This window comes from Furipterus horrens, unplaced genomic scaffold (assembly GCF_987537825.1).
Source record: "Furipterus horrens unplaced genomic scaffold, mFurHor1.1.pri manual_scaffold_3, whole genome shotgun sequence".
In the NCBI taxonomy this organism is placed as follows: Eukaryota; Metazoa; Chordata; class Mammalia; order Chiroptera; family Furipteridae; genus Furipterus; species Furipterus horrens.
Window position 1 is genome coordinate 23,875,121 of NW_028327173.1, and position 21,033 is coordinate 23,896,153.

The following is a 21,033-nucleotide window of genomic DNA, read 5'->3' on the forward strand; positions in this document are numbered from 1 at the left end:
GGGGCGGGGGAGGATGCTTGGACTAGCAAAGAGTATGTCGCCAGGTGGTGGGTAGCTGAGCTCCCTCCATTTGCGAGGGACCGGTTGTCAAGAGAGATTGGGAAGTCACCTCGCCAATTTGAGGGGATGAGGAAATTGGGGGAGGGGACGTGAGGTGCCGGAATAATATTCAATGAGGGTATTAAAACCCCCTGCTGTGAAAAGATCTTCTGGGAAATCTGACTCCTGAGGGGCTCTGACTGGCTGGGGCTGTGGACGTTGTGAGAAGGATCTCTGGCTCTTAAGAGCGCAGTGCGCAGGGGGTTCGGTCGGTCTGTAAGAGCTGGGCTGTGGGGCGTGGGGCTGGCTGCGCAGGCCAGGTGTCTCTCACCTTTGCGGGCCTTGTCTCCCGGGATGTTCTGTGCCCGCAGCCGCTGGTCCAGGATATAAAGCATCTCCCCGCCCAAGTTCAAGAAGAGCAACGGTAGCGTCCGCATCGACATGATGCCGAAAGTGAGCAGAGCTGCTGAGGCGACCCGAGGCCGGGGAGCCAGAGACTTGGAGGCCCAGTCACCGCGTCTTGGTAGCCTGGTTGCTGAGGCAACGCGGCGGATAGCAAAAGGAGCCAATCAGCACGCCCTTTGTTGGGAGGCGCCCGGGGGAGGACGCTTATTGGGCTGGGTGCCCAACACCTACGAGGTGGATGGTTCCGAGCCAGAGGCGAGGGCTGGGCGAGGTTGGGGGGTTGCGGGGGCTGGCGCGGAGGGAGCGGCGGGGGCTGCGCGGCCCAGCATCATTCGCATGACCACCCCACACCCACCCCTGCACCGTGCGCAGGTGCCCGAGAACGAGGACCACCCCAGCAAAACAAGAGCAGCCTCGGAGCATATGGACCTGGGTTTGTCTGGCTGTGTTTACCCAGTAGAGTGACTTTGTGCCACTGTTTGGAGGCTGAGCATCCTCTTAGGTAAATTGGATGTCACACCTATCTCACAGGGTCCATGAGGAATCCATGAGATCGTGCCAAGTGCCATGAAAAGCACTACTAAAATGGTAACTGACAGCCCTTTTAGTCAGGGGATCAGAGGTCGTTGATTTACATTCCTTCCCTAAAAGCTGCTTGGAGTGAAGCCCCACCTGGTTTCCTATTCCCTGAAGCAAACCAGGCCGTTCTTGCCTGTTCTGCTCCTGGAGGAGGTATGCTGGAGACAAGCTCCCTCCTTCCAGCTATTAAGCAGGCCTCTGGTCCATTTCTCTGCTTTGAGGGCAGGGAACCCACACTTCACCACCGCCCTGAGTTCCAGGATCACCTTCCCGCCACTTGCTGCACATCTTTACATTGATGAGCAACGATTTCTGTCAATTTCAATGTGTAAAATCTACTAATCATCTTTTCTTCCAGCCACTCAGACATAAAACCTGAGCCTTGGTTTCCAGCTGTATGGCACTGGGGCCCATTATCAGGCATCAAACTCTTTTTCTGCCAAAATCTTTCTCATACTTCTTCTCTTCATTTGTCTGCATTGCTATGCTCTTCCCTATTACTACTCATTTCTCTCCTCCACTCGCACTGGTTGCTAGGCTAAATTTCAGAAGACACCACTTTCCACATGACATATTCCTTTGGGGGCTTCCTCTTGTCTGGCAGATTGCCTTGGCATGGCATTCAGGGCACCTGACTGTCTCCAACTGCCTTTCCGGACATGCTGCCTGTACTCCCCTGGCCTCACGCAGCAGCCAGCAGCCATGCTTCCTCTGTCCTGCTGTGCTCAGTCTCACCACTGAAACACCGGGATGACCAGGAGTGAGTGAGTGAGTGAGTGAGTGAGTGTGTGTGTGTGTGTTGTGCTATGAGTGTGTCCTCTGAGTGTGAGGGCAGAGAGTCTGCCTCAGGCAATCCTTGGATCCTAGAGCTGAATGAAAGAACAAATGGACTCCTCAGGCCACAGGGAGCCTGCCTTCTCTCCTATTATTCAAGGCAGAAAGATACAACTTTAACACAATTTATTAGTTTTCCTTGATTGTGTCTCCTCTGGCTTTGGAAGAGTTTTCTGGGTCTATCTGGCCTTGTTTCTGGGCTGCTGCTGTAGCAGCAGCAGCAGCAGCAGCAGCAGCTTTTAAGGCCATTTTTTGCTTCTTCAGCTTTTGAGTCTCCTGGAAAACCTGGAGAGGAAAGGGAGCAGGAAAACTTTGTAACCCTATGTAAAACCTCTGACTGGGAGCAGATGGGCTGGAAACTGACACCCCCAGCTGGCTACCCCAGCCTTTCTCCATGGGGTTGGTGGCTTGTGAGCCACTGCAAGGCCTTGGGGCCAGTTCTGTGCCTTGATCAGAAACAGAAACCCCCTCCCTTCTGCTCTCTCTACCAGTCCTAGATTGGGGCCAGCCAAAGCAGCAGTGTGGACTCATACCCGAATGCATAGAGCCTTCTTGGTCACCCAGCGGCGGTGGGCTTTTCGGTAGTACAGAGGGGGAAAGGTGTACTCAATCCCTAGCTCCTTGCACAGCTTCTCAAAGACTTTATAGTTGGTGTTACGGAGGTTTTTGAGCTTCTTTTTCCTCTGGTCAATGCTCATAAGCAGATAGCGCTTGAGGGCTTTGTCCTGTAAGACAGTTGGTATTCCTCTCAGTATTGTATACATAAGTGGTGTGCCACTTCAGAGTAACAAAGGATAGTCATTTTATCATCACATCAAACCTTCCAACATCTCATGCAAATATTAGTACAACTCTGAGGTAGGGATTGTTATTGTCATTCCCATTTTACAGATGGGAAAATAAAGGCTCAACGATGTTATCCAGTCTTGAATATGGGTCTACTGCTTTCACTACAAATCTCATGCTCTTTCTCTACACTATCCTCTCAGCCTCTCACAGCTCAGCAAACCGTCAGCTGGACTGGAGAAGAGGGAAGAACATTAGCTCTTCCTGGAGAACCCCCTACCCACAACCAGGTGCTGCTCCATGAGAAAATTCTGCAGTGTGGCTCAACCAGCTCCAGGGAACACTGACATGCCAGCCTGGAGCTGGACTGGTCTGTATTCACACCTGTGGTTTATTAAAAATACCAGCAACTGCTTTAGTACAGCGGCTCTGTGCCCAACACTGTGCTGAGACAGGGCGTAATTACTAAGAACATGGGCCCTGTAGTGACACTACCTAGCTTCCTGTCCTAGCACATCATTTCCTAGTGCTGTGCCTTGAGGAATAACTTAACCACTGCATGCCTAGATGATTTCTCTGTAAAATGGGATAGAAAGGTGGTATAAAGGTTAAATGGTCTAGTGCATGTATTTAGGAAGAGGCCTAACTACTTGCTTTGCATCATGTTGGTTGCTTTTATTATTTCCTATAGTCCTTGGCAATCCTGTCAGTAGGCACTATTATGATCCCTATTTTACAGACAGAACTGAGGCTCAGACATGTAAAGTAACTTTCCCAGAATCACATAACTAGTTAAGTGGAAGTGGCAGAGCTGGGATTTGAACCCAAAGTAACCTGACCCTGTTCATGCATTCAACAAATATTTACTGAGCATCTACTATGTAGCCAGACACTGTGACTATGCTCTAAAGTGTGTGTTCTTGACCATTGGTAACACTCAGCACAGCCCTGGAAGGCTTCCATTTCTCTACTGGAGGCAGGAGGGAAACGTTTTTCCCCCTGAAGCTGAGAGGTGGACACTGGTGGTGTGGCTTCCTGGTATCTCAAGCTGCCTCTCTGGACCCAGAGCCCTTCACCTCTCAGACTCCTCTGCCCCAGCCACTGCTGTGTAACTGTGAGCGATGCTCAAGGCTTACCTTTCGATGTTTCTGCATGTGTTCTTCATAATTGCGGATCTTGACAGTCAAGGCAACAACTGAAACCACAAACCACAGAGGATGAGAGCCGGACACAGAGGAAGGAAGGGCCTGGGTCTGGGTTATGTATTAAGACCTCAAGGAATAACAATCACCATGGCTGTTGTACAGCTTTCTAATTCCCAAAGCACTCTGAATTTCAAGATCTCAAAAGACACTGGATTATCTTTCCTTTAGAAAGCAAAGCGTAAGGAAGGGAAGCTCCTTAATATTATAAAGGTATCATTCCCAAACCATAGCAAATAGCATTCTTAACAATACTATATAACTTTAGAGTACTCCTATTAATGATTCAATATTGCATTAGAGGTCCTAGCCAATGCAATAAGATCAAATTCCCAGACTGCCAAGGGTCTGCTCCTTGCCTTTCCACTTTCAGCTGCCACCCTTACTCTGTGATTTTATGAATGAGTTTTCAGAATTATTAAATCCCACCCATCTAAAGCCCCAGAATATCCCTCCTTCAGGTATTCTCTTGTTTGAATATTGCGAAAATAGGGGCAAAGGCAAAAGCAGAAGGTGGTCCCAAGAAGAGGTTGTAACTATGGAAGGCCCTTCCTATACACACACTGAGTTCTGGGAGCACCCAGGGCAGTGGGGACCTTGGCTCTGACCACATGGCCCCTTCATACCCCCTTAGCTGCAGGTGCAGAGAGACAGAGAGACGAACTTGGGTTCCTGAGGAACCTTGCTGAGCTCACAGAAGTATAAGGCAGGACCTGGGTGCTGACTCTTAACATCACACAGTTCAGGATACACAGTTTTCATTTCCCTTGCTCCTCCCTGTCTTTCCTTATAATAAGCCACATCTAATTCCTAGTGTACTTGTAGATGAGAGCCCTGGATCCAGTACCAGTTAGCAGACTCCCCTGTACCCCCACTCCCCAAGGGCCCCCTGACCAACTTTGAGCCTCCAAGGAGCGGGTGTCCTCAGGGTTTGCCAGAACCTTGTTCATCAATTGCTCTTGCTTGATTTTTAGCTTCTCCTTCTGTTGAAGACAAGAGATAGCGAATCTGTGAAGTCTGCCACCCCATAAGAACTAGCCCAAACACTTCCAACGCCATGGCTGCAGTCCGAGCCACTAGGCCATAAGACTCAGGGCCTGACTTCACTCTGCTACCAGGGCCTGGCCTCTGGCCAGCCACATGGCTAGTCACATCTAGGTGAGCCCAAAGCAAATGCTATTGACAGGAGAAATGGCTTATTGGATGAATATCCCTAAAGCTTGCTCATTCATTCAGGCATCAGATCTTTACTGAGTGAGCACCTACTATTTGTCAGGTGCTAGGGGCATAACGGGAGAACAACGCTATCCCTGCTCTTGAGTGGCTCAGTCTTGAGGTATTAACAAGTAGACACAGAAAGACATTGGTGTAAGTGCTGTCGAGAAGTATGCGATGGGAGGTGTTACCACAGGACAGGACTGAGGGAGGCCAAGGTTTGGCACAGTACACTTACCTGGTTTGCCATCTCCAAAGATAAGAGTCTTTTCACAGTATCATCAACCCTGTGAAAAAATCATAGAAATGAGAGAAAGATGTAGGGGTAGAGGGGAAAGGGGAAGCAATGCTACTTTCATTTTAGTTTGAAAAGCAAGGATGATTAAAAATTTCTTTTACAACAAATGAGTCTCTCTGAATGTTAGTAGCCATTTCCCAAGGATTAAGTCAGCATGAATCTGATTTGCTGGGCTGAGAACATGAAACAATGTGATAACTACAGAATATTGAGTCTGTCTGCTTGCATGTTCCAGGCTCATCCCAGGGAGGGCAAAGGATTTCCATTTTAGCTAGAATATGGTTCATCTGTCTCGAGACCCTTCAATTCTATAATCATTATTTCTTTCTCAAGTCACATTGCACAGTGGGAGGGACAAGGGGGGCTTCCCAGCTACCACTGCCCAGGATAGGGGCTGAGCAGAAGGATCCTGGCTTTGGTGATGTTTGGCCCAGGATTCGAACCCCAGCTCTCTCCCTTAGGAGCTATATGACATTGGGCAACTTGATAAGCTATAAAATGGGGATACTATTTCTTCCGTCACATAGCTTTTGAGAGGATCAAGCCATGAGAAATCTCTACAAAGACCTGTGAGGCATGTTGTCTCCTTGGTGTCTACTGGTATAGGGTCTTCACTCAAGAGCACAAAAAGAGTAAGCAGTTGAGCCCCATAAGCTCCAGCTGTCCCTGCTTCCCAGAGGGCTTCCACAGTTCTCTGCCCCATTCTAAATCAAACTTCAGATATAGCAGGCCAGGCCTTGAAGCCACTGTCTTATCCCATTCTTGCCAATCCTCCCAGGGCCCCCTGCCCCATCAAAGAGATTTTTCTTCCTGCTTACTTCTCAATTCCAGGGATGTTCTGGTAATCTTTGAGCAGCATAGAAGGGGGTAGGTCCTCTTCTTGGCTGGGCCGGACTGTCAAATAGAGGGATGGAAAACACCCAGAGTCAACTCTCACTGTCCATCCTTCCAGACTTGACTGACTCTTCTTACCAACTCTATCAGAGACAAACAGGATCTCAAGCAAGGGCTCAGTTTTTCCTCTGCAAACTCCCAGGGCGCCCGTCTCGATATTTCGCATGGGGAGTAGGTGGCCTTTCCTAAGACCCCTTACTGTGCCTTCACCTCTCACACCTGTCTGGCTCTACCGTTATCAGATCCCCAATAGGATGGGTCCTCCTGAGGGTGGACTGAATTTGACTTCCTTTGAATCCTCCTCCCCAGCCTGATCCATAACCCAGCACAGAACAGGCACTCAGCAGACTGCATGAATGAAATAAGGGGGTTGAGGAGGAACTCCTAGCTTTAGGACACTTGAAATGAAAGCTTAAAATACAGACCACAGGAAACTCTCAGCCCCGGAATGTGCATCCCAATCTTCCCTTAGAGGTGAGGGAGAGATAGAGGGGAGAACAACTTGTCCTCACCAGGCGGACCTTACTCTGCTGCTATGCAAACAATAGCAATAAATACTAATATATACTACAGTTTAGTGCAACCAGTACTAAGGATGCTTTTCATGTGCTATCATTGAATACTAACTACGATCCTTTCAAACAGATACTCTTACACTCATTTTAGAATGAGACTCAGAGAGCAGAATTTGGCCAGCATCATTTACGTAGTACAAGAGATCTTTACCAACATGCAGACTACCTTGAAAGGGGAAACCATACCCTCGACCAAAGAAGAGCAGGCACAAAGTCCCATATACCATGTAGGCCGGGCAGACTCTCTGGCTGGCTCATTTCCTCTCATACCCAGTCGGAAGGTTCTCCTGCTCCCGCGCTCCACCTTCCCTGCCCCGCAGGGAGACTTCAGGGCAGAGATCAGTGACAAGGTGGACGTACGGGCTCTTCGGCTTAGAACCTCTGGCTCACCCCATCTAGTGGCTAAACTAGCCGCCTCGGTACTCTCGGCCACCCCAAAGTCCCGCCCGAGTCCCGCCCAGGAGCTCCTACCGGGTTTCCGGATGGCATATCCGCGGGCGGCTCGGAGGATGAGACCTACGCAGAAAAGAGGCTGAGGCCATCTCCTGAAACAGTCCAGCCTCGATTCCTCTCTAAGGCCCTCCTTTCACGGTCTTTGCACCTGTGCACCTCACCGCCGCTCCATTTCTTCTGCACCGCGCTGCCCAAGTCTCTCCCACCTCGTCTCACTCCTTTCCCACCCGCCACCCCTTCTCTCTTATCCCGCCGCGGCACTCCTCCCTATCCTCGTCCTCCCGTGCCCTCCGTCTCCGCCGAACACTTTCCCTACTCCTGCCGTCCCGTCTCGCAGCTCCTCACCGCCAGGAGGCGAGGGAAGGCCACAGCGGTCGGAGGGAAGCCGGGGGCACCCTCCACCCGGCAGCCCAAGGACCGGGGCTTGGGTCCGAATGGAACTCAGCAGCCTCCTCGCCGCCCGCAGCATGGTGACTTCTGACCGCCGCGGGCTGCGCCACCGTCGTGTTCGCAGCGCGGGCCGGGTTACACGGGCGCCGCCATGCTGGCTCAGACACGACCAATCGAGGGCAGCTGCGAGATCGCAGCAGAGGAGGACCGAGAGAGTGGATTGGAAGCGGAAGTGGGGAGAGCCGAGAGGGCTGGAGGTCGGGGACGTGGTGGTTGCCTGCGGCGTTAGTGGTGTGAGGTGCTGTCTGCATCGTAAGATGTCACCTTTTCTTGGGCATGCATCCCGCCCTCAGTCCCACTCTACGCTCCTGACCTTGGCCCCGAGTATTTTGAGGGCTTCCGTAGGGTCTGTCGTACCCTTCTCCGAACCTAGTTTTTCAGTGCCCCTTCCATCCCCAAGCCCAGGATGAGGCCCAGTAAGAACGACAGCTTTCAACTTCCTCTCCGGCAGCCAAGTAGCCTGATGGTTAAGGTTGCTAACTTTAGAATTAGACAGCTCCGGGTTGAAATCTGAGCCCCGCCCTTTACTCACTATGCGGTTCTGTGGGCAAGTCACTCAGCCTTTCCGGATCACAGTGCACGCATCCATCAAATGAGGATGGTAATAACAGTATGTATTTCTTAGGTTGTCAGAGGATAAATTAAGGCACTTGTGTTCGAAGCACCCGGTATAGAGTGAGCATTCAATAAGTATTAGCTGTGATATTTGTGAAATGTAGAGTGTAAGAATACAAATTAAGAGTAGGAAAAATAAATTTTAATTTTTGGTGCATAAAAGGGAAAAAGAGTACTTGTAATTGTGAATGCTTTTTGCCCTTTCGAAATGTATGTAAATCTTTCTAAAAGTGGAGTAAGCCTTTTGCCCGTTTCACAACCCAGGAATGCCTTTCTCAAGGACTTCTGAGACATTTCTTTGAAATGCAATCATTAAGGAATATAGTACCCCTTTCTCCCAGTTTCTGCCTGGGAGAATAGGAACCTAAATCACCTGGTGCCTCGCTCCAAGTTGTAAACTTACCTCCTTTAATAAAGATATGAGAAATGTACTTTTCTTTTGGATAAATGCAATGATCACACACAGGTGAGTACCCTATCTACCAGGTGAATTGAGGATGACTTCTGTGTGACAAATGGTTCTGCCAAATCCTCTTGCTTGAGAACTAGTTATTGTTTCTTTTGAGAAAATGTATGCAATAAGTCGTATCCACTTGGCTGTGTTAAAGTACAATTTCCTTCTGTCTTTGCAAGCCCTTTAATTGCCTGTGATGGGCATCACATTCTGGTTTAATGCTCATTCAACAATAAAACGGTTTTCTTCCTTTTCTGTCCTTCTAGAGAGATTTTCTAGGTTGGTGGGAGATTTTGCTTTTAATTATGTTTCCCCAACAGAGGTTACTATTTTCTGAGGTCTGTATGCCATTCTGTGACTCTTTCCAGGTAACCCTGGCCACTGTGCCCTAGTCGTCAGTTTTCAAGTCTCCACCACTAATGGGAGCTCTTTGAGGATGGACTGGGCTAAGTCATTTTTGAGTCCCTGCGGCCAGATAAGGATCTGGTTGAATGAATGAATGAAGGAAAACTAAACCAAACAGCAATTCTGAAAGGTAGAGTCCCGCCTCCCCCTGCCCCCACCGTCCCTCTGAAGAGAAAAAGAACAGAGACTCAGGCACACGCAAGAGTTTCTCAAAATAAAACCAAATCAAACTAAATCATAAACCAGTTTAAGAGACTGAAATTACAGGAAATAAGCACAAAAGGCTAGTGTGCAGGCTGGGTGAAGCAGTCTCTGACCTTTAAAGTGGGAGGCCCAGCCCATGGATATTGGGAGCATGGGGTAGTGGTGCTGGGAGGACCTCAGATAGGGGGAGATTGGGAGTGTTTCTGCCCTTCCTGAGGCAGACCCAGTTGGGACATCCCAGAAAGCCCTAGAAACCCCCCAGCCCTTCCGCCCCATGGACCTTGAGCCCCTGCAGAAGGGGGAAGTCTAACAGTGGCCCAAAGACACAGTTATCCTCCTGGTTTGGGACTAGAGGCTCTGGGGTCCTTAGTGGGCTGGGCTGGAACCAGAGGTTCTCGTAGGACTTGGGGCTTGGGGTAAGGCCACCCAAGAGGGGCTGAGTGGAGTCGCAACGGATGTAGTCCCCTTGCCCCGGGCTGGTGGGGCTGCCTAGCACCTTCCCGTAAAGGACTTGGTCACTGTTGCCAGACTGTGACCGGGGCTGAATAGAAGGTGCTCTTGGGTCCCCCTGGAGCACATAGGCCTGGACCAGGGTGGGGAGATCACAGGTTCCTGAGCTGTCATTGGACTCCCAGGGCCCTGGCTTCTTCTCCTCCTCCTCCAGAACCGTGATCTTAGTGATGGGTGGCATGCTGGGATCCCAAAGGCTGGGCAGCTGTAAGATTTCCTGGACACAAGGACACATGGTAAGGGCATGATTCATTTCAGATATCTGCCCCAGCCACTGTCCCTTCCTGAGTTGGGGCAGTGTGGGGACCTTCCTGCTGCTCTCTGCTGGAACTCAAAAAGTTGCACCTGCAAAGCACCTCCTGTGTTCATGATATGTGTTATGTGCTGTTCAAACTTAGTTTGGTTAATCTCCCCAATGATTCTGTGTGGGGTTAGTCCCGTTTCATGGTGAGATGTCTGAGCCTTAGAAATGGGTAGAACTGGGTTGCCAACTCAGGTTTGCTTTACTTCAAAGGGAGGGCATCTTGCTAGGAAGTGAAGGGAAGGCCTGAGTATTCATCCTCAGAGAAGCATCCCTTCACTTTGAGCCTGGGCTGTCACCCCCAGCCCCATTTCCCTCTCCCTCCAGAGGTCTTACCTCTGCCACGATGGTAGGTACCCAGGATCCCAGGCTGCTGTGGGCTGGGTCTGGGACATTTGGCCAGAGGGAATTCTTCCTGCTGGAGAAGGGGGCAGGTGAAGGCAGGGTCAGGCATGCCCTCGCATCTTTCCATCCTTTCTCCCACCTACTCCCAGCAGTGGAAGGGATGGCCGCTTAGTGCAGAGATGAGAAGGTGGAGGGTCTGGTGCCCAGACCTGGGCACTGAGGCCCGGGAAGGCTGGGGTGGACTTGGACTGACCCACTCGTGTCTGTAGTTCCTTGTGGGGAGGGTATCTGGGTGTCAGATCTCTCAATTCACCTGGGTCTGCAGTAGAGCCGGGCAGCCCCACAGAGGCAGATGAGCAAGAGCATAAGGCTGAACAGGCCCAGGATCATGAGCAGCTTGGACTCCTCTGGGTGAAGGGAAAGCCAGAAGGTTAGTGTGCATACTAGTAAGGCTGGACCTCCTCCCTTAGACTAGGACCCAAGGATAGGGCTACATCTCCTCCCTCAGATAGGAGCTGAGGGAAGAGCTGGATCCCCTCCTCAGACCAGGAGATCCAGGCAAGCGCAGTCTACTTTAAAAATGGAGATCCTTTGCGTGAGGCACCGTCCCTGTTGGCTTTCTCCTCTTACCTGGGGCTGAGGTCACCAGGGTGAGGCTTGTACTGTTGGTGGCCCCCGCCTGGCTGGCAGCCATGAGCTGGACACGGTACAAGCTGGCGGGCTTCAGGCCAGTGAGGACAAAGTCATGGGAGGAAGCATTAAGGGTGGTGGCTGGGAGTAGAGTAGAATGGTTAGCCTGGGTCCAGATGCTGAGGCTCCCTCCAAGGCTGCTGAACACCCCCCTCTGTAGCATTCTGGGGCTGAAGATAGACTCACAGGAGGACTGGCCCTGAGCATCGGTCCAGAAGATGATGTAGTGTGTAAGGGGGCTCTTCCCCCGCTCAGGGTTCCCGGGCACCCAGTCCAGATGGGCCGATGTCTCACCAACGTGCCTTAGACGTAGCTCTGGGGCGTGGGAGGGTGCTGTCAGAAGAGAGGTGCAGGGTTGACAGAGGGCAGGGTGGAGAGACCAGCTGGACTTCTTGTGGCTCCCAGACCGAAGAACTGGGACATACTGCTGGGTGCATGATATAAGACAGTCCAAGGGGAATCCTGCCCAAGTCTCATTTTCTCAGTAACTTTGAATCCCATATACTTGTAAAAAGTGGTTGAGCTAGGATTTGAACCTGGTTCTCTTTGACTCCAAAGCCTCACTCCCTGGTTACTACCAGGCCTTTTTGTCCAGCTCACTGTTCAGTTTCTGCCACTTACTCTCTGAATTTATACCAGGCCCTCTCTCTATTTCTGTCACATGTGATACATTATTTCTGTCAGGACAATTGATCGATTTCTGTAAAGAAAATTGATCAATTCCTGCAATGCTTTCTCCCTGAATTCTGCCAAACTCACTGCCAATTTCTATCACCTCACCACCTGACTTCTTTCTAGCTGCTTACACAGGGGTCCAGTGTAAGTCTGGGGCAATCTTAGGGTTAGGAGGACCCTCTTGGGGCTAGAGGTATGGGAAGAAGGAAATATTCCCGCATAGTCCTGATTGTTGGGGCTTAGCAGGCCTGGAGAGAGAGGAGGGGATTCTGAGAAGGGGCCTGGTGACCAATAAACCTGTCTCTTGGGAGTAGGCATAGATGTCCTTGGAGGTTCTCATGGTGTCTTGGTATAAGGCGGTCACTGTGATTTCATACAGCTGAAAGGGCATGATGTTCTCTGTAGAGAGAAAATGGGATAGGCACTCTGATTAGGGGGATAACCTCTGCTGACCATCAGGAGCTAACCTCAGCACTCTAGTGGGGGATAACCAGGGCCTCACACTACAAGGCTAGCCTCTGCAGCCTCTTCTGCAGATCATTTGCTAGGGGTAAGGGGCAAAAAGTGGGATAGAGAGCTAGAAAGGTGGCAGAGTCAGGGCTGTAGCAAGAGAGGATCCAGTTAGACTGTAAGAAGAACTTCCAGATTCTGAGTATATGAGGTGAGACCAGTGAAGGATCAAGAAAGACTTGGGGATCTGCCTGTGGTTTAGGTTGCCCCTGGCCCTCAGCCTCCCAATCTCTTAGCACTGCCCACCTATCCGCCCCCCAGGCCTGCCTCACCCTGCAGCAGGGTCCCTGCAATGCTTCCATTATGCTCCATTTTCCAGGTCTTATGGCTGCTGTTGGGGCTGGGGGGACTCGGGCCCCACTCAATCACATAGCCCCGAGGCTGAGGGCTGGGGGGCTCCCAGCCCACCCAGAGGCTGTGAGGGTCTCGGGCCATGGTATGGAGTCCACCCAGGGGTGGGCCTGTAGATGGAGTAGAAGAAGGTTGGACAAAGGTAAAAAGAATGCAGGCTCTAGAGCCAGAAACCTGGGTTAAAATCCTGACTTTGCTACTTACAAACTGGGTGACCTTGAGCAAGTCAACATCTGAACCTCAGTTTCCTCATCTGTGAAATGGAAATGATGATAAAAGTTCTTCCCTCACAGGGTCTTGGTGCAGATTAGATGAGGTGAGGCGTGGAATAAGCCTAGTGTAGTGTCTGGTGTAGAGCGCTGCTTGATAATGACAAAAGCTAACCCTGTGTAGTTCTTGGTATGTGCCAGGTATAGTCCTTGCTGTATGCTAACAGTCCCATGAGAGGGGCACTACTACTGTCCCCATTTAGTCAATGAGAAAACAGACACAGAGAGGTTAAGTAACATCTAAGGTCATGCAGCTGGTCAGTGGGAATATTAGCTATTGTTATTGTTAGTCTCACCTTGTGAGGACCCATGTTCAGGAGAACCTGGGGGAGGTGGTGGCTGATCTCTGGAGAATGAACAATTAGCTGAGGGACTGTGTTGTGGCTGGAAAAATGTAGGGCTTTCTCTCCCATCTTCCTTGCCGGAATGGGGAGTATGGGGTGTGTGTGTGTGTGTGTGTGTGTGTGTGTGTGTGTGTGTGTGGAGTATGGTGTGTGTGTGTGTGTGTGTGTGTGTGGTGTGTGGAGTATGGTATGTGTGTGTGTGTAGGTACCACCACCAGCTTAACCTGGTTCTGGCTTATGATAGTCATAGGCTAACACATAATGAGCAGCTATTTTGTGCCAGGCACGTGTCTTAACTCATGTGATCTTCACAACAACCCTTTGAGGTAGGTGCTGTATCATCCCCATTTCCTAGATGAGGAAACAGAGGCCAGGGAGGTTAAGTAACTTGCCCAGGTCACGCTGTTAGCAAGTGACAGGACTAGATTTGAACACAGGCAGTTGGGCCTTCAAATGTGCAATCTTAACTGCCATGCTCTCCTAGCTGCCTGCCCCTTTTACCTTTGCTCTTCAAGAAGACCACTGGGGTAGGGTGAGAGGTCCCAGCGGTGTTATAGGCCACGAGGACCACCTCCTGGATGTCGGAAGACAAGAGGAAGGTGCAGTTGAGCTCCGTGGTGTTGCAGAGGGGTAGGCTTGCTCCAACCTGGCCTGGGGGTCTCCAGGAGACCAGGTACCCTTGGATCTGCTCGCTGTCTTCTTCCAGGGCCATTGGCTGTAGTGGGCAGAGAAGGAAAAAGATAAGGGGGAATGCCCGTCTCATCTTGAGTTGGGGAGAACTTCTAGATGGGGTGGATGGACCACAGGAACTGAGCCCTTTGGGCTGGGAGCCGGCCTTCCTCCCTCCCTCCCTCTCTCCTGTTGCCACGTGCTGGATCCTAGGAGGGAGGGAGGGAAGAAGGAAGTTGGTGTGTGCAGCAGGCACTTAACTATTTACTGAGCCAACCCTTTGCCATAGGTGAGTCCTGTGTTGTAGTCTCTCCAACAGTATGCTGCTTCCTAGGCACATGCAAAGTGCATGCAATGTACATACCAATGCATTCAAGCCTCCCAGACCTGGTGGAGTTCTGAGCCCCAGCCCACAGGAGTGTGTGTGGGTTGGAGGAGGTTTCAGGGGTGGCCTTCAGAGAGGGTCACCTTCCAGAACAGATCCACCGTCTTGGAGTCCAGCTTCCTTTGCCGCCACCACGTGTCTAGTCTGACATTGGGGGCTGTGGGGGAGTGAGAGGAGGAGGCTGGTCAAGGAGGGCCCTGGAGGTGAGACCGGGTCCTGATAGCTGCTCCCAGCCCCATACCACCCACTTACCCCGTTGTGTGCTGGTCAGCTGCAGGCTGGGGCTCCAGTCACTCCAGTGGCCGGACAGGGGCCAGCGGATGCAGCGCATCTGCAGGGTGTAGACTGTGTATGAGAGGAGTCCACAGAGTTCATGCTTGAGGGTCCTGGATGGCAGGGGGCCCACCTGGTGGGGGAAGATGTGGCCCTGAGCCTGGATTCCTGTGCCCTTCAGGGCCAGCTCAGCTTACCCTCGCTGCAGCTGTCTCCACCCCAGGCTCTGGAGGTTGCCCTCCACCTCACCAGGGCCCAGCTGGCTCCTCCAAACCGTGGCTGATAGCGCAGCTCACACTTCTGATCTATGTACAGGCTTGGCTTCCATGGCTCCCAGCGCAACTGCAGGCAGCCTGGCTGGAGTGGGGCCACCTCAGGGTTGGGGTCCAGGGCCCACAGTGTGGGGGGTTCCAGTTTTACTGCAAGGAGAGGAGTTGTCAGACCCTTTCTCTGCCCCATCCTATAGGACTCTGCCTTAGCTCTTACTTCTCCCTGCCTGCGGTTCCATTTTTCTCCCTGGCTCTCCATCCATGCAGTCTCTGTGTTTTTCCTTCTTGCTCTCTCTCTGTGAGTCTCTTCATCTCTATGGCATCATGTTCCTGTGGTCTAGCTCTGAATACGTGTCTGTTTGGTACTCTTGTCCCAGGGCCTTTGTACTGATTGTTCTCTGGAACACTTTCCCTTCACATTTCCAGTGTCTTGCTCCCCCATTTCCTTCAAGGATCCTTCAAATGTCACCTTCTCAGTGTGGCCTTCCCTGGCCACTGTACTGAAATAGCAGCTGCTCCTCACTCCCAGCCTCCCCACCCGTTCCGTTTCCTTTCCCCCATCACACTTATCATCAGCTGCCATTTTGTTTTATTTATTTTGCCCCCTAGACTGTAACATTCCAAGGGCAGGATTTCTGCTGTTTTGTTCACTGCTGTATCCCTAGCACCTAGAACAGTGCCTAGCATATAGCAGGCACTTCAAGAAATTTGACGGAAGAATTCATGTTGGTGTGTCCTTGTGTCTGTGTTTCTTCTATGTCTATGTCCATAGCTCTATCTCCAACTGCATCCCATTTGGTCTCTGTCTCTCTTCTCTTTCTCGGCTCTAGGTCTTCCAGTGTCTGTCTGTCTGTTTCTGGGTCTGTGTTTCTGTCTCTGTGCCTCCCTGGGTCTGAACTTTGTGGGGGCCTCTTCCCTTCTCCATACCCAGTGCATCACCCACCAACGTTCATGGGATCAAGGCACAGCCGTGGGGACGCACTGGTCCCCAGCACGTTCTCTGCCTGCACCCAGATGACCATGTTCCCGTAGAGCTGCAGGTGTCTGCGTGGGATGGAACAGCGGCTCTTCCCGTCCTCGGGCACGCAGTTGTGGACGGCACTCTCCTGGACCTGGCAGTTGCTCCGGCTCCTGCCAATGGTCCAGGTTTGGGTGTCAGATGGAGGAAAAAAGCAAGGCTCCCTTCTCCCTCCCATCTTTGCCTCTGTCTCCTGCGTCCCCACAGTCCTCCCTATGTCCCACCCCAGGACCCAGAGGAACAGGGCTGGAGTGGAGACTCCTCCCTACTCACTTGAAGCTTTTTAGGGTGAAGTTGTTAAGCAAGTGGGTGTCAGGGCCTGGCTCCCATTGGCAGGTGAGGCTGTCGGTTGTGAGGTCCATGAGGCAGGACAGGTTGTGGGGTGTGGCGGGAGGGTCTGTGCATATGATGGGGAGAGTGAGGGTTCGGTGGGACCACTCAGGCAGCTGCCACGGGGGCCAGCCAGCTTTGTCTCCCTGCTCTGGGTCATCCCCTCTGGGGTCACTTTGTTCATTCACCTGTCTCTGTACAGTCCTGGGGAAACTGAGTTAGAGGCATGTACAGGGACAAGCATCAGAGGACCTGAAACCCCCTCTACTCTACCCCCTTCAACAGGGACAGTGTAGTGTCTGGATTTTCATTCTTGTTCTGCCATTCATTAGCTGTGTGATCTTGAAGTCACCTAACTGCTCTGTTTTCTCATCTGTAAAATGGGGGTAAGTGGCAATATACCCGCCCCCTAGGGTTATTGTAAGGGATGAATGATGTACTATATGCAGAGTGCTCAGAGCAGTGCCTGGCTCATAGTCAGTGCTATGTAAGCATTAGCTCCACTATTACTGATTCTTATATAAGGACTTTGGTCTGTCTTTGTATTTTCTTATGCATTGGCATGGCACAAACTCCATTCTTTGCAGTTTGTGCAGAAGGCTGCGACTGGGGTGGGGGAGACTCTGGGAGCAAACCCAGCTGGTAGACAATGTCCTCCCTGGACACACCCTCCTGGGGCTGGGGAGTTGGGCTTACTCAGCAGCCATATAGAGTGGCAGTTAATACACTGGTTCTCAAGTCACACTGCCTGTTATAAATATTCATTCCATCCTTATTAGTTTGTGACCTTCATTCAGCATATCACTTACCCTCTCTGAACCTCAGTTTCCTCATCTGCAAAATGGGGCTTAATAGCACTAGTAAGGAAGATGACCTACTATCGAGCCCATCAAGTACTTGTTGAGCAAGAGCTCAAGGAAGAACAGCTCTTATTAGTATTGGCAGGTGGGCATTGGAGGCAGAGCAGGTGGATGGCTGCAGGGACTTACAGCCTGCCTGCAGCTCAGCCTGGCCCAGGATCTGCAGGTCGTTGCCCCATCGCAGACAGCAGTAGAGAAGGTCCCAAGGTTTGTTGACGTGGGGCAAGGTGATGGTGGATTCCTGGGTCCCATCCGGCAAGCGCTGCTGCCTCCCCTCAAGTTGAAGCTCTCTTCCCAATTTCCACACAATCTGTGGCTCTGGGTCCAGGTAGCCACATTTCTGGCTGATGATGCAGGAGGCTGTGATGGCATCTCCCAGGTGGACAATAGGGGCTGAGAGGTGGATGTGCCCGCACTCCTCCAGGCCTGGGGTGGGAGAGGACAGGCCATAAGTGACTCGGCTGCCTGTTGGAGCCGGGCTATAAGCTAGGCCTTTGTACTCCTAGACTCAGGGCCCTCACTGTCTTGCCTCACCCTCCACGATGCGAAAGCTGGCATGGGAGCTGCGTTTGGGTCTGTGAGAAGCTCTTGGGGAGGAGACAGAGATCGTGATGTGTAGGTAAAAGTTGATCAGCTGGCTATGCAGAGGAAAAACAATCCTGATCTGCAGTATGGGCTGCTTTCCCTGGTGAAATATTCCTACCACGGTGGATTGCAAGCTACTAGCATCATATCACTGAATGTGAACTTGGGAAAAGCTGTGCACAATTAGCTCTTGCAAGCCTGCTCCAGCACACCACCAGATAGAATCTAGGTCCCGCCCTGGAGCCCTCCCCAAGGGTGTTGAAAGCAGTGATGAGAATGATAACCCTGAAGCCACCGCAATCTTTTCAGAATTCAGATCTGATTGTGTTTTCCCACCTCCACCACAGGACTTTGATGGCACGTCATTGCTCCAAAAGGCAGTATTGTGTGATGGATAAGAGCAAGGGAGTTGGAATGAGACTGCCTAGGTTTAGAGCTGGATCCTATTGCGTATTAATTATGTGGCCCTGGTATGTTACTGAGGCTTTTTGTGCTTCAGGTTTCTCATCTGTAAAGTGGGGATAAAAAAAGTTTCTACTTGAGTGTTGCTGTAAGCATTAGATATGATAATGTGTGCAAGGCACTTAGAACAGTATCTGACAGGTGAGTATTTGCTGCCATGATTAGGATAAAGACCCAGAACCTTCTCACAGCCCCTGTGGCCTGGCTCCTGCCTAACCTTCCCGCCTCCAGCTCAGACCATCCTCTCTCAGCTCCAGTCACCCTGGCTTCTTGCTATTCCTTGAAAACACCATGCTCTCTTCCATCTCTAGCGTCTGCTGTTGCTTTCTGAGGTGCACTTCTCCTCCCACCTCTCTTTCAACTGGTTAATATTTAGGCATCTTGGGGGGGACCAGACCAGGCACTGAGCAGCCAGACCAGCCCAAGTCCCCTGAACTTTCCCAAAGCTCTTATTATCCTTCATACTTACAGAGTCATGTGATTACTTGCTTGCCCAGCTAGACCATAGGTTCCGTGAGGCTGGAGATGTTGCCTGTTTTGCTCACTTCTGTATCCCCAGTGCCTAGCACAGAGTAGCCCAAGGTGCATGTGTATTGAATAAAGCACCACACTTTGCCTACCACGCCTTCTTTCCCCTCTCACATGTCCTCCGGCCCATTTTCCTGATGGGGATGCTGAGGCCCTAAGAGGAGGAACAATTTGCCCAGGGTCACAGAGCAAGTTCATGGGGCTCCCACCACTTTGCAGAGTCAGAATTGCAGACTGGAAGGGGCCTTGCAAAACTGTTTACTTCAAAATGCCACCTGATGCTATATCCTCTACAACATGGCTAGGGTTGCCTGTTTGTGTATGGTCGGCCAGCTAAGAAGGCTTTTTACGTTTTTAAAGGGCTAAAACCAAACCAAACAATAACCAAATAAGAACATGCAGCAGAGACTGCCTGTGGCCTGCAAAGCCTGAATTTCACTGTCAGACAAAGTTTGCTGACCCCTTTGTACAATGTCCCTGTCAATCCTAGCCTTGACTTGCACACCCCCAGAGATGGGAGGGTCTCCACCTCTCAAGACAGAGTTTCCGTAGTAGGAGAACTCTGCCTGGGCTTTCTGATTTCAGGATGAAACCTACCTCCTTATGGCTTCCTCCCTGATTCCTTTGCTGCTCTTGAAGACTGCCTAGAAGTCAGAGGTTCCTTCTGACAGCCTGGCAGAGATTTTCAGACAAGATCTGGGGCCCCAGGCCTTTTCCAGGCTGACAAGCTCAGCCTCTCGCCCATGAGGATGGGTAGTGGTTTGCTTGCAGAAGACTGTGGATGGGAACCTGCTGCCCCGCAACTGTGGCCCAGTCTCGATACTCTTGGGATTCTCTAGGAACCCCAGGGGCAATGTGGCAGTGCAGGGAAATGGTTCTCTCCTCCACCCCCAATATCTCTCCCTGTAACTCCCCTCTCACCACAGCACCCCAGCCCTGGACACACTCACTTCTGGGAATCAGTAGAAGGATCAGAGCAGCTGTGGTCAGGCTCCAGGTTCCCAGCCCCACCATAGTGCTTACTTGGTGTTCACCTGCAGGCAGAGGGAGATGGTTAAGGTCTTAGACTTTGGAGCCAGAGCCAAGCTTAATCCTTGTTCTGCCACAGTGTGGCTTTGGCCAGGTTACTTGACCTCTGTGAACCTCAATTTCTTTGCAAAGTAAAGGTAACAGCTTTTACTACATAGGGCTTTGGGAAGAAGACCTGGCACATAGCAAATGACTGTAAGTGACAGCCACTGTTATTATTATACTTGCTTTCCAGGAGAGAGCAGGGAAAGGAGCATCAGAGAACAGCATTCTCCCCCTTCCCTTCTGTCTTAGCTGGGTCCCCTTGCCTTCCTCCCCAAAAGAGGAGCCTGAGATGAGGGCTTGTATGCAGGTCGTTTATTTTAGGAAGATCCCAGGAACAGAGTGAATGAGGAAGGAGAAGGAAGCAGGTAAGAAGGGAAAGCCAATTCAAGGGCATGCCATCCAGTTGGTCACCTCTATGGGCAACTGGGACTCAATCCTGCTGAACTCTCCAGGGAGCCATGGACATGCCTCAGAATTGTCTATGCAAGGGACAATTTGTCCCTTGAATGTGAGAGAGGATGGAAACATTTATCCACCGACACCTGTCCCTATTGGTCTAGGGATGTCACTTGGGGTATTGACCACCTGGCACATCCAGGTTGCACACGCATGAGTAGGAGGCAGGTTCTCCAGGGTGAGCCATGCCAAAAGTGTCAGATCTGCTCCCTGGCAGAAACTGACAACTCCATGGAGCAGCTGAAGCAAGGGGCTGTCAGCTTACACTTGTGGGAAGCCTTGGCAATGGCTGGAGGGAAAGATGGGCAGAAAGGATATCAGGTGGGACACACAGGGGTCTAATACATGCTCCATTCTGGGCACGCACCCCTGGAGGCCTTCTGGGCCAGGCATCCTGTAGTCATGGCAACAGTGCCTGGGTGGAGGGAGCATTAGTTCCAAGCTCAGGAAGTATGCCGGGGATGGGCTTCCAGCCTAACCCTCTACTCTGATCCTGCTGAGATCTTGGGGTCTTGGGGTCTTGGGGTCTTGGGGCCAGATGCCTGATCCTCCAGCACGGACACTCTTCGTGGCAGGGCAGTGGGAATCGCTGACCAGCCAGCATATACATTCATGAAAACATAGGTGGTGTCCCAGCAGATCCCCTGTGCTCATGGGAGAGGGTGGGGGGAAGCTTCTCTCCCTTTTCCGTCCCTCCCAAACAGAGGTATGAATGAGAACT

The 21,033-nt window shown here is 51.4% G+C and overlaps 3 protein-coding genes across 6 annotated transcripts in view; all 3 read right to left on the bottom strand.

The window, feature by feature from the left end:
• The window catches only part of OSCP1 (organic solute carrier partner 1), a 30,082-nt gene extending 29,518 nt beyond the window's left edge, over positions 1-564 (bottom strand). For both annotated transcript variants that reach the window (XM_090269124.1, XM_090269123.1), the window contains exon 1: positions 371-564. In XM_090269124.1, coding sequence (XP_090125250.1) covers positions 371-482 — 112 coding nt within the window. In that variant the 5' untranslated portion in view covers positions 483-564. The remainder of the gene's footprint in view (positions 1-370) is intronic.
• A 1,404-nt stretch (positions 565-1,968) lies between these two features.
• Positions 1,969-7,859, bottom strand: MRPS15 (mitochondrial ribosomal protein S15). Of its 3 annotated transcripts, XM_090269125.1 has the most exons (8): positions 7,626-7,858; positions 7,299-7,343; positions 6,177-6,252; positions 5,299-5,347; positions 4,744-4,828; positions 3,780-3,838; positions 2,391-2,582; positions 1,969-2,142 (listed from the first exon to the last, which is right to left on the bottom strand). In XM_090269125.1, the coding sequence occupies exons 1-8, from the start codon at positions 7,747-7,749 to the stop codon at positions 1,987-1,989; spliced, it is 786 nt and encodes a 261-aa protein (XP_090125251.1). In that variant the 5' UTR covers positions 7,750-7,858; the 3' UTR covers positions 1,969-1,986. The 3 variants fall into 3 exon arrangements, with proteins under 3 accessions (XP_090125251.1, XP_090125252.1, XP_090125253.1); XM_090269126.1 differs by lacking the exon at positions 7,299-7,343 and having other exon boundaries at positions 7,626-7,859; XM_090269127.1 differs by lacking the exons at positions 7,299-7,343; positions 7,626-7,858 and adding an exon at positions 7,052-7,176.
• A 1,576-nt stretch (positions 7,860-9,435) lies between these two features.
• On the bottom strand, positions 9,436-19,814 carry CSF3R (colony stimulating factor 3 receptor). Its single transcript, XM_090269129.1, has 15 exons — positions 19,733-19,814; positions 17,337-17,633; positions 16,291-16,414; positions 15,943-16,130; positions 14,980-15,149; positions 14,710-14,863; positions 14,541-14,614; positions 13,905-14,118; positions 12,712-12,900; positions 12,227-12,328; positions 11,441-11,587; positions 11,195-11,335; positions 10,878-10,971; positions 10,556-10,637; positions 9,436-10,135 (listed from the first exon to the last, which is right to left on the bottom strand). The coding sequence occupies exons 1-15, from the start codon at positions 19,794-19,796 to the stop codon at positions 9,656-9,658; spliced, it is 2,520 nt and encodes an 839-aa protein (XP_090125255.1). The 5' UTR covers positions 19,797-19,814; the 3' UTR covers positions 9,436-9,655.
• Between the last annotated feature and the right edge of the window lie 1,219 nt (positions 19,815-21,033).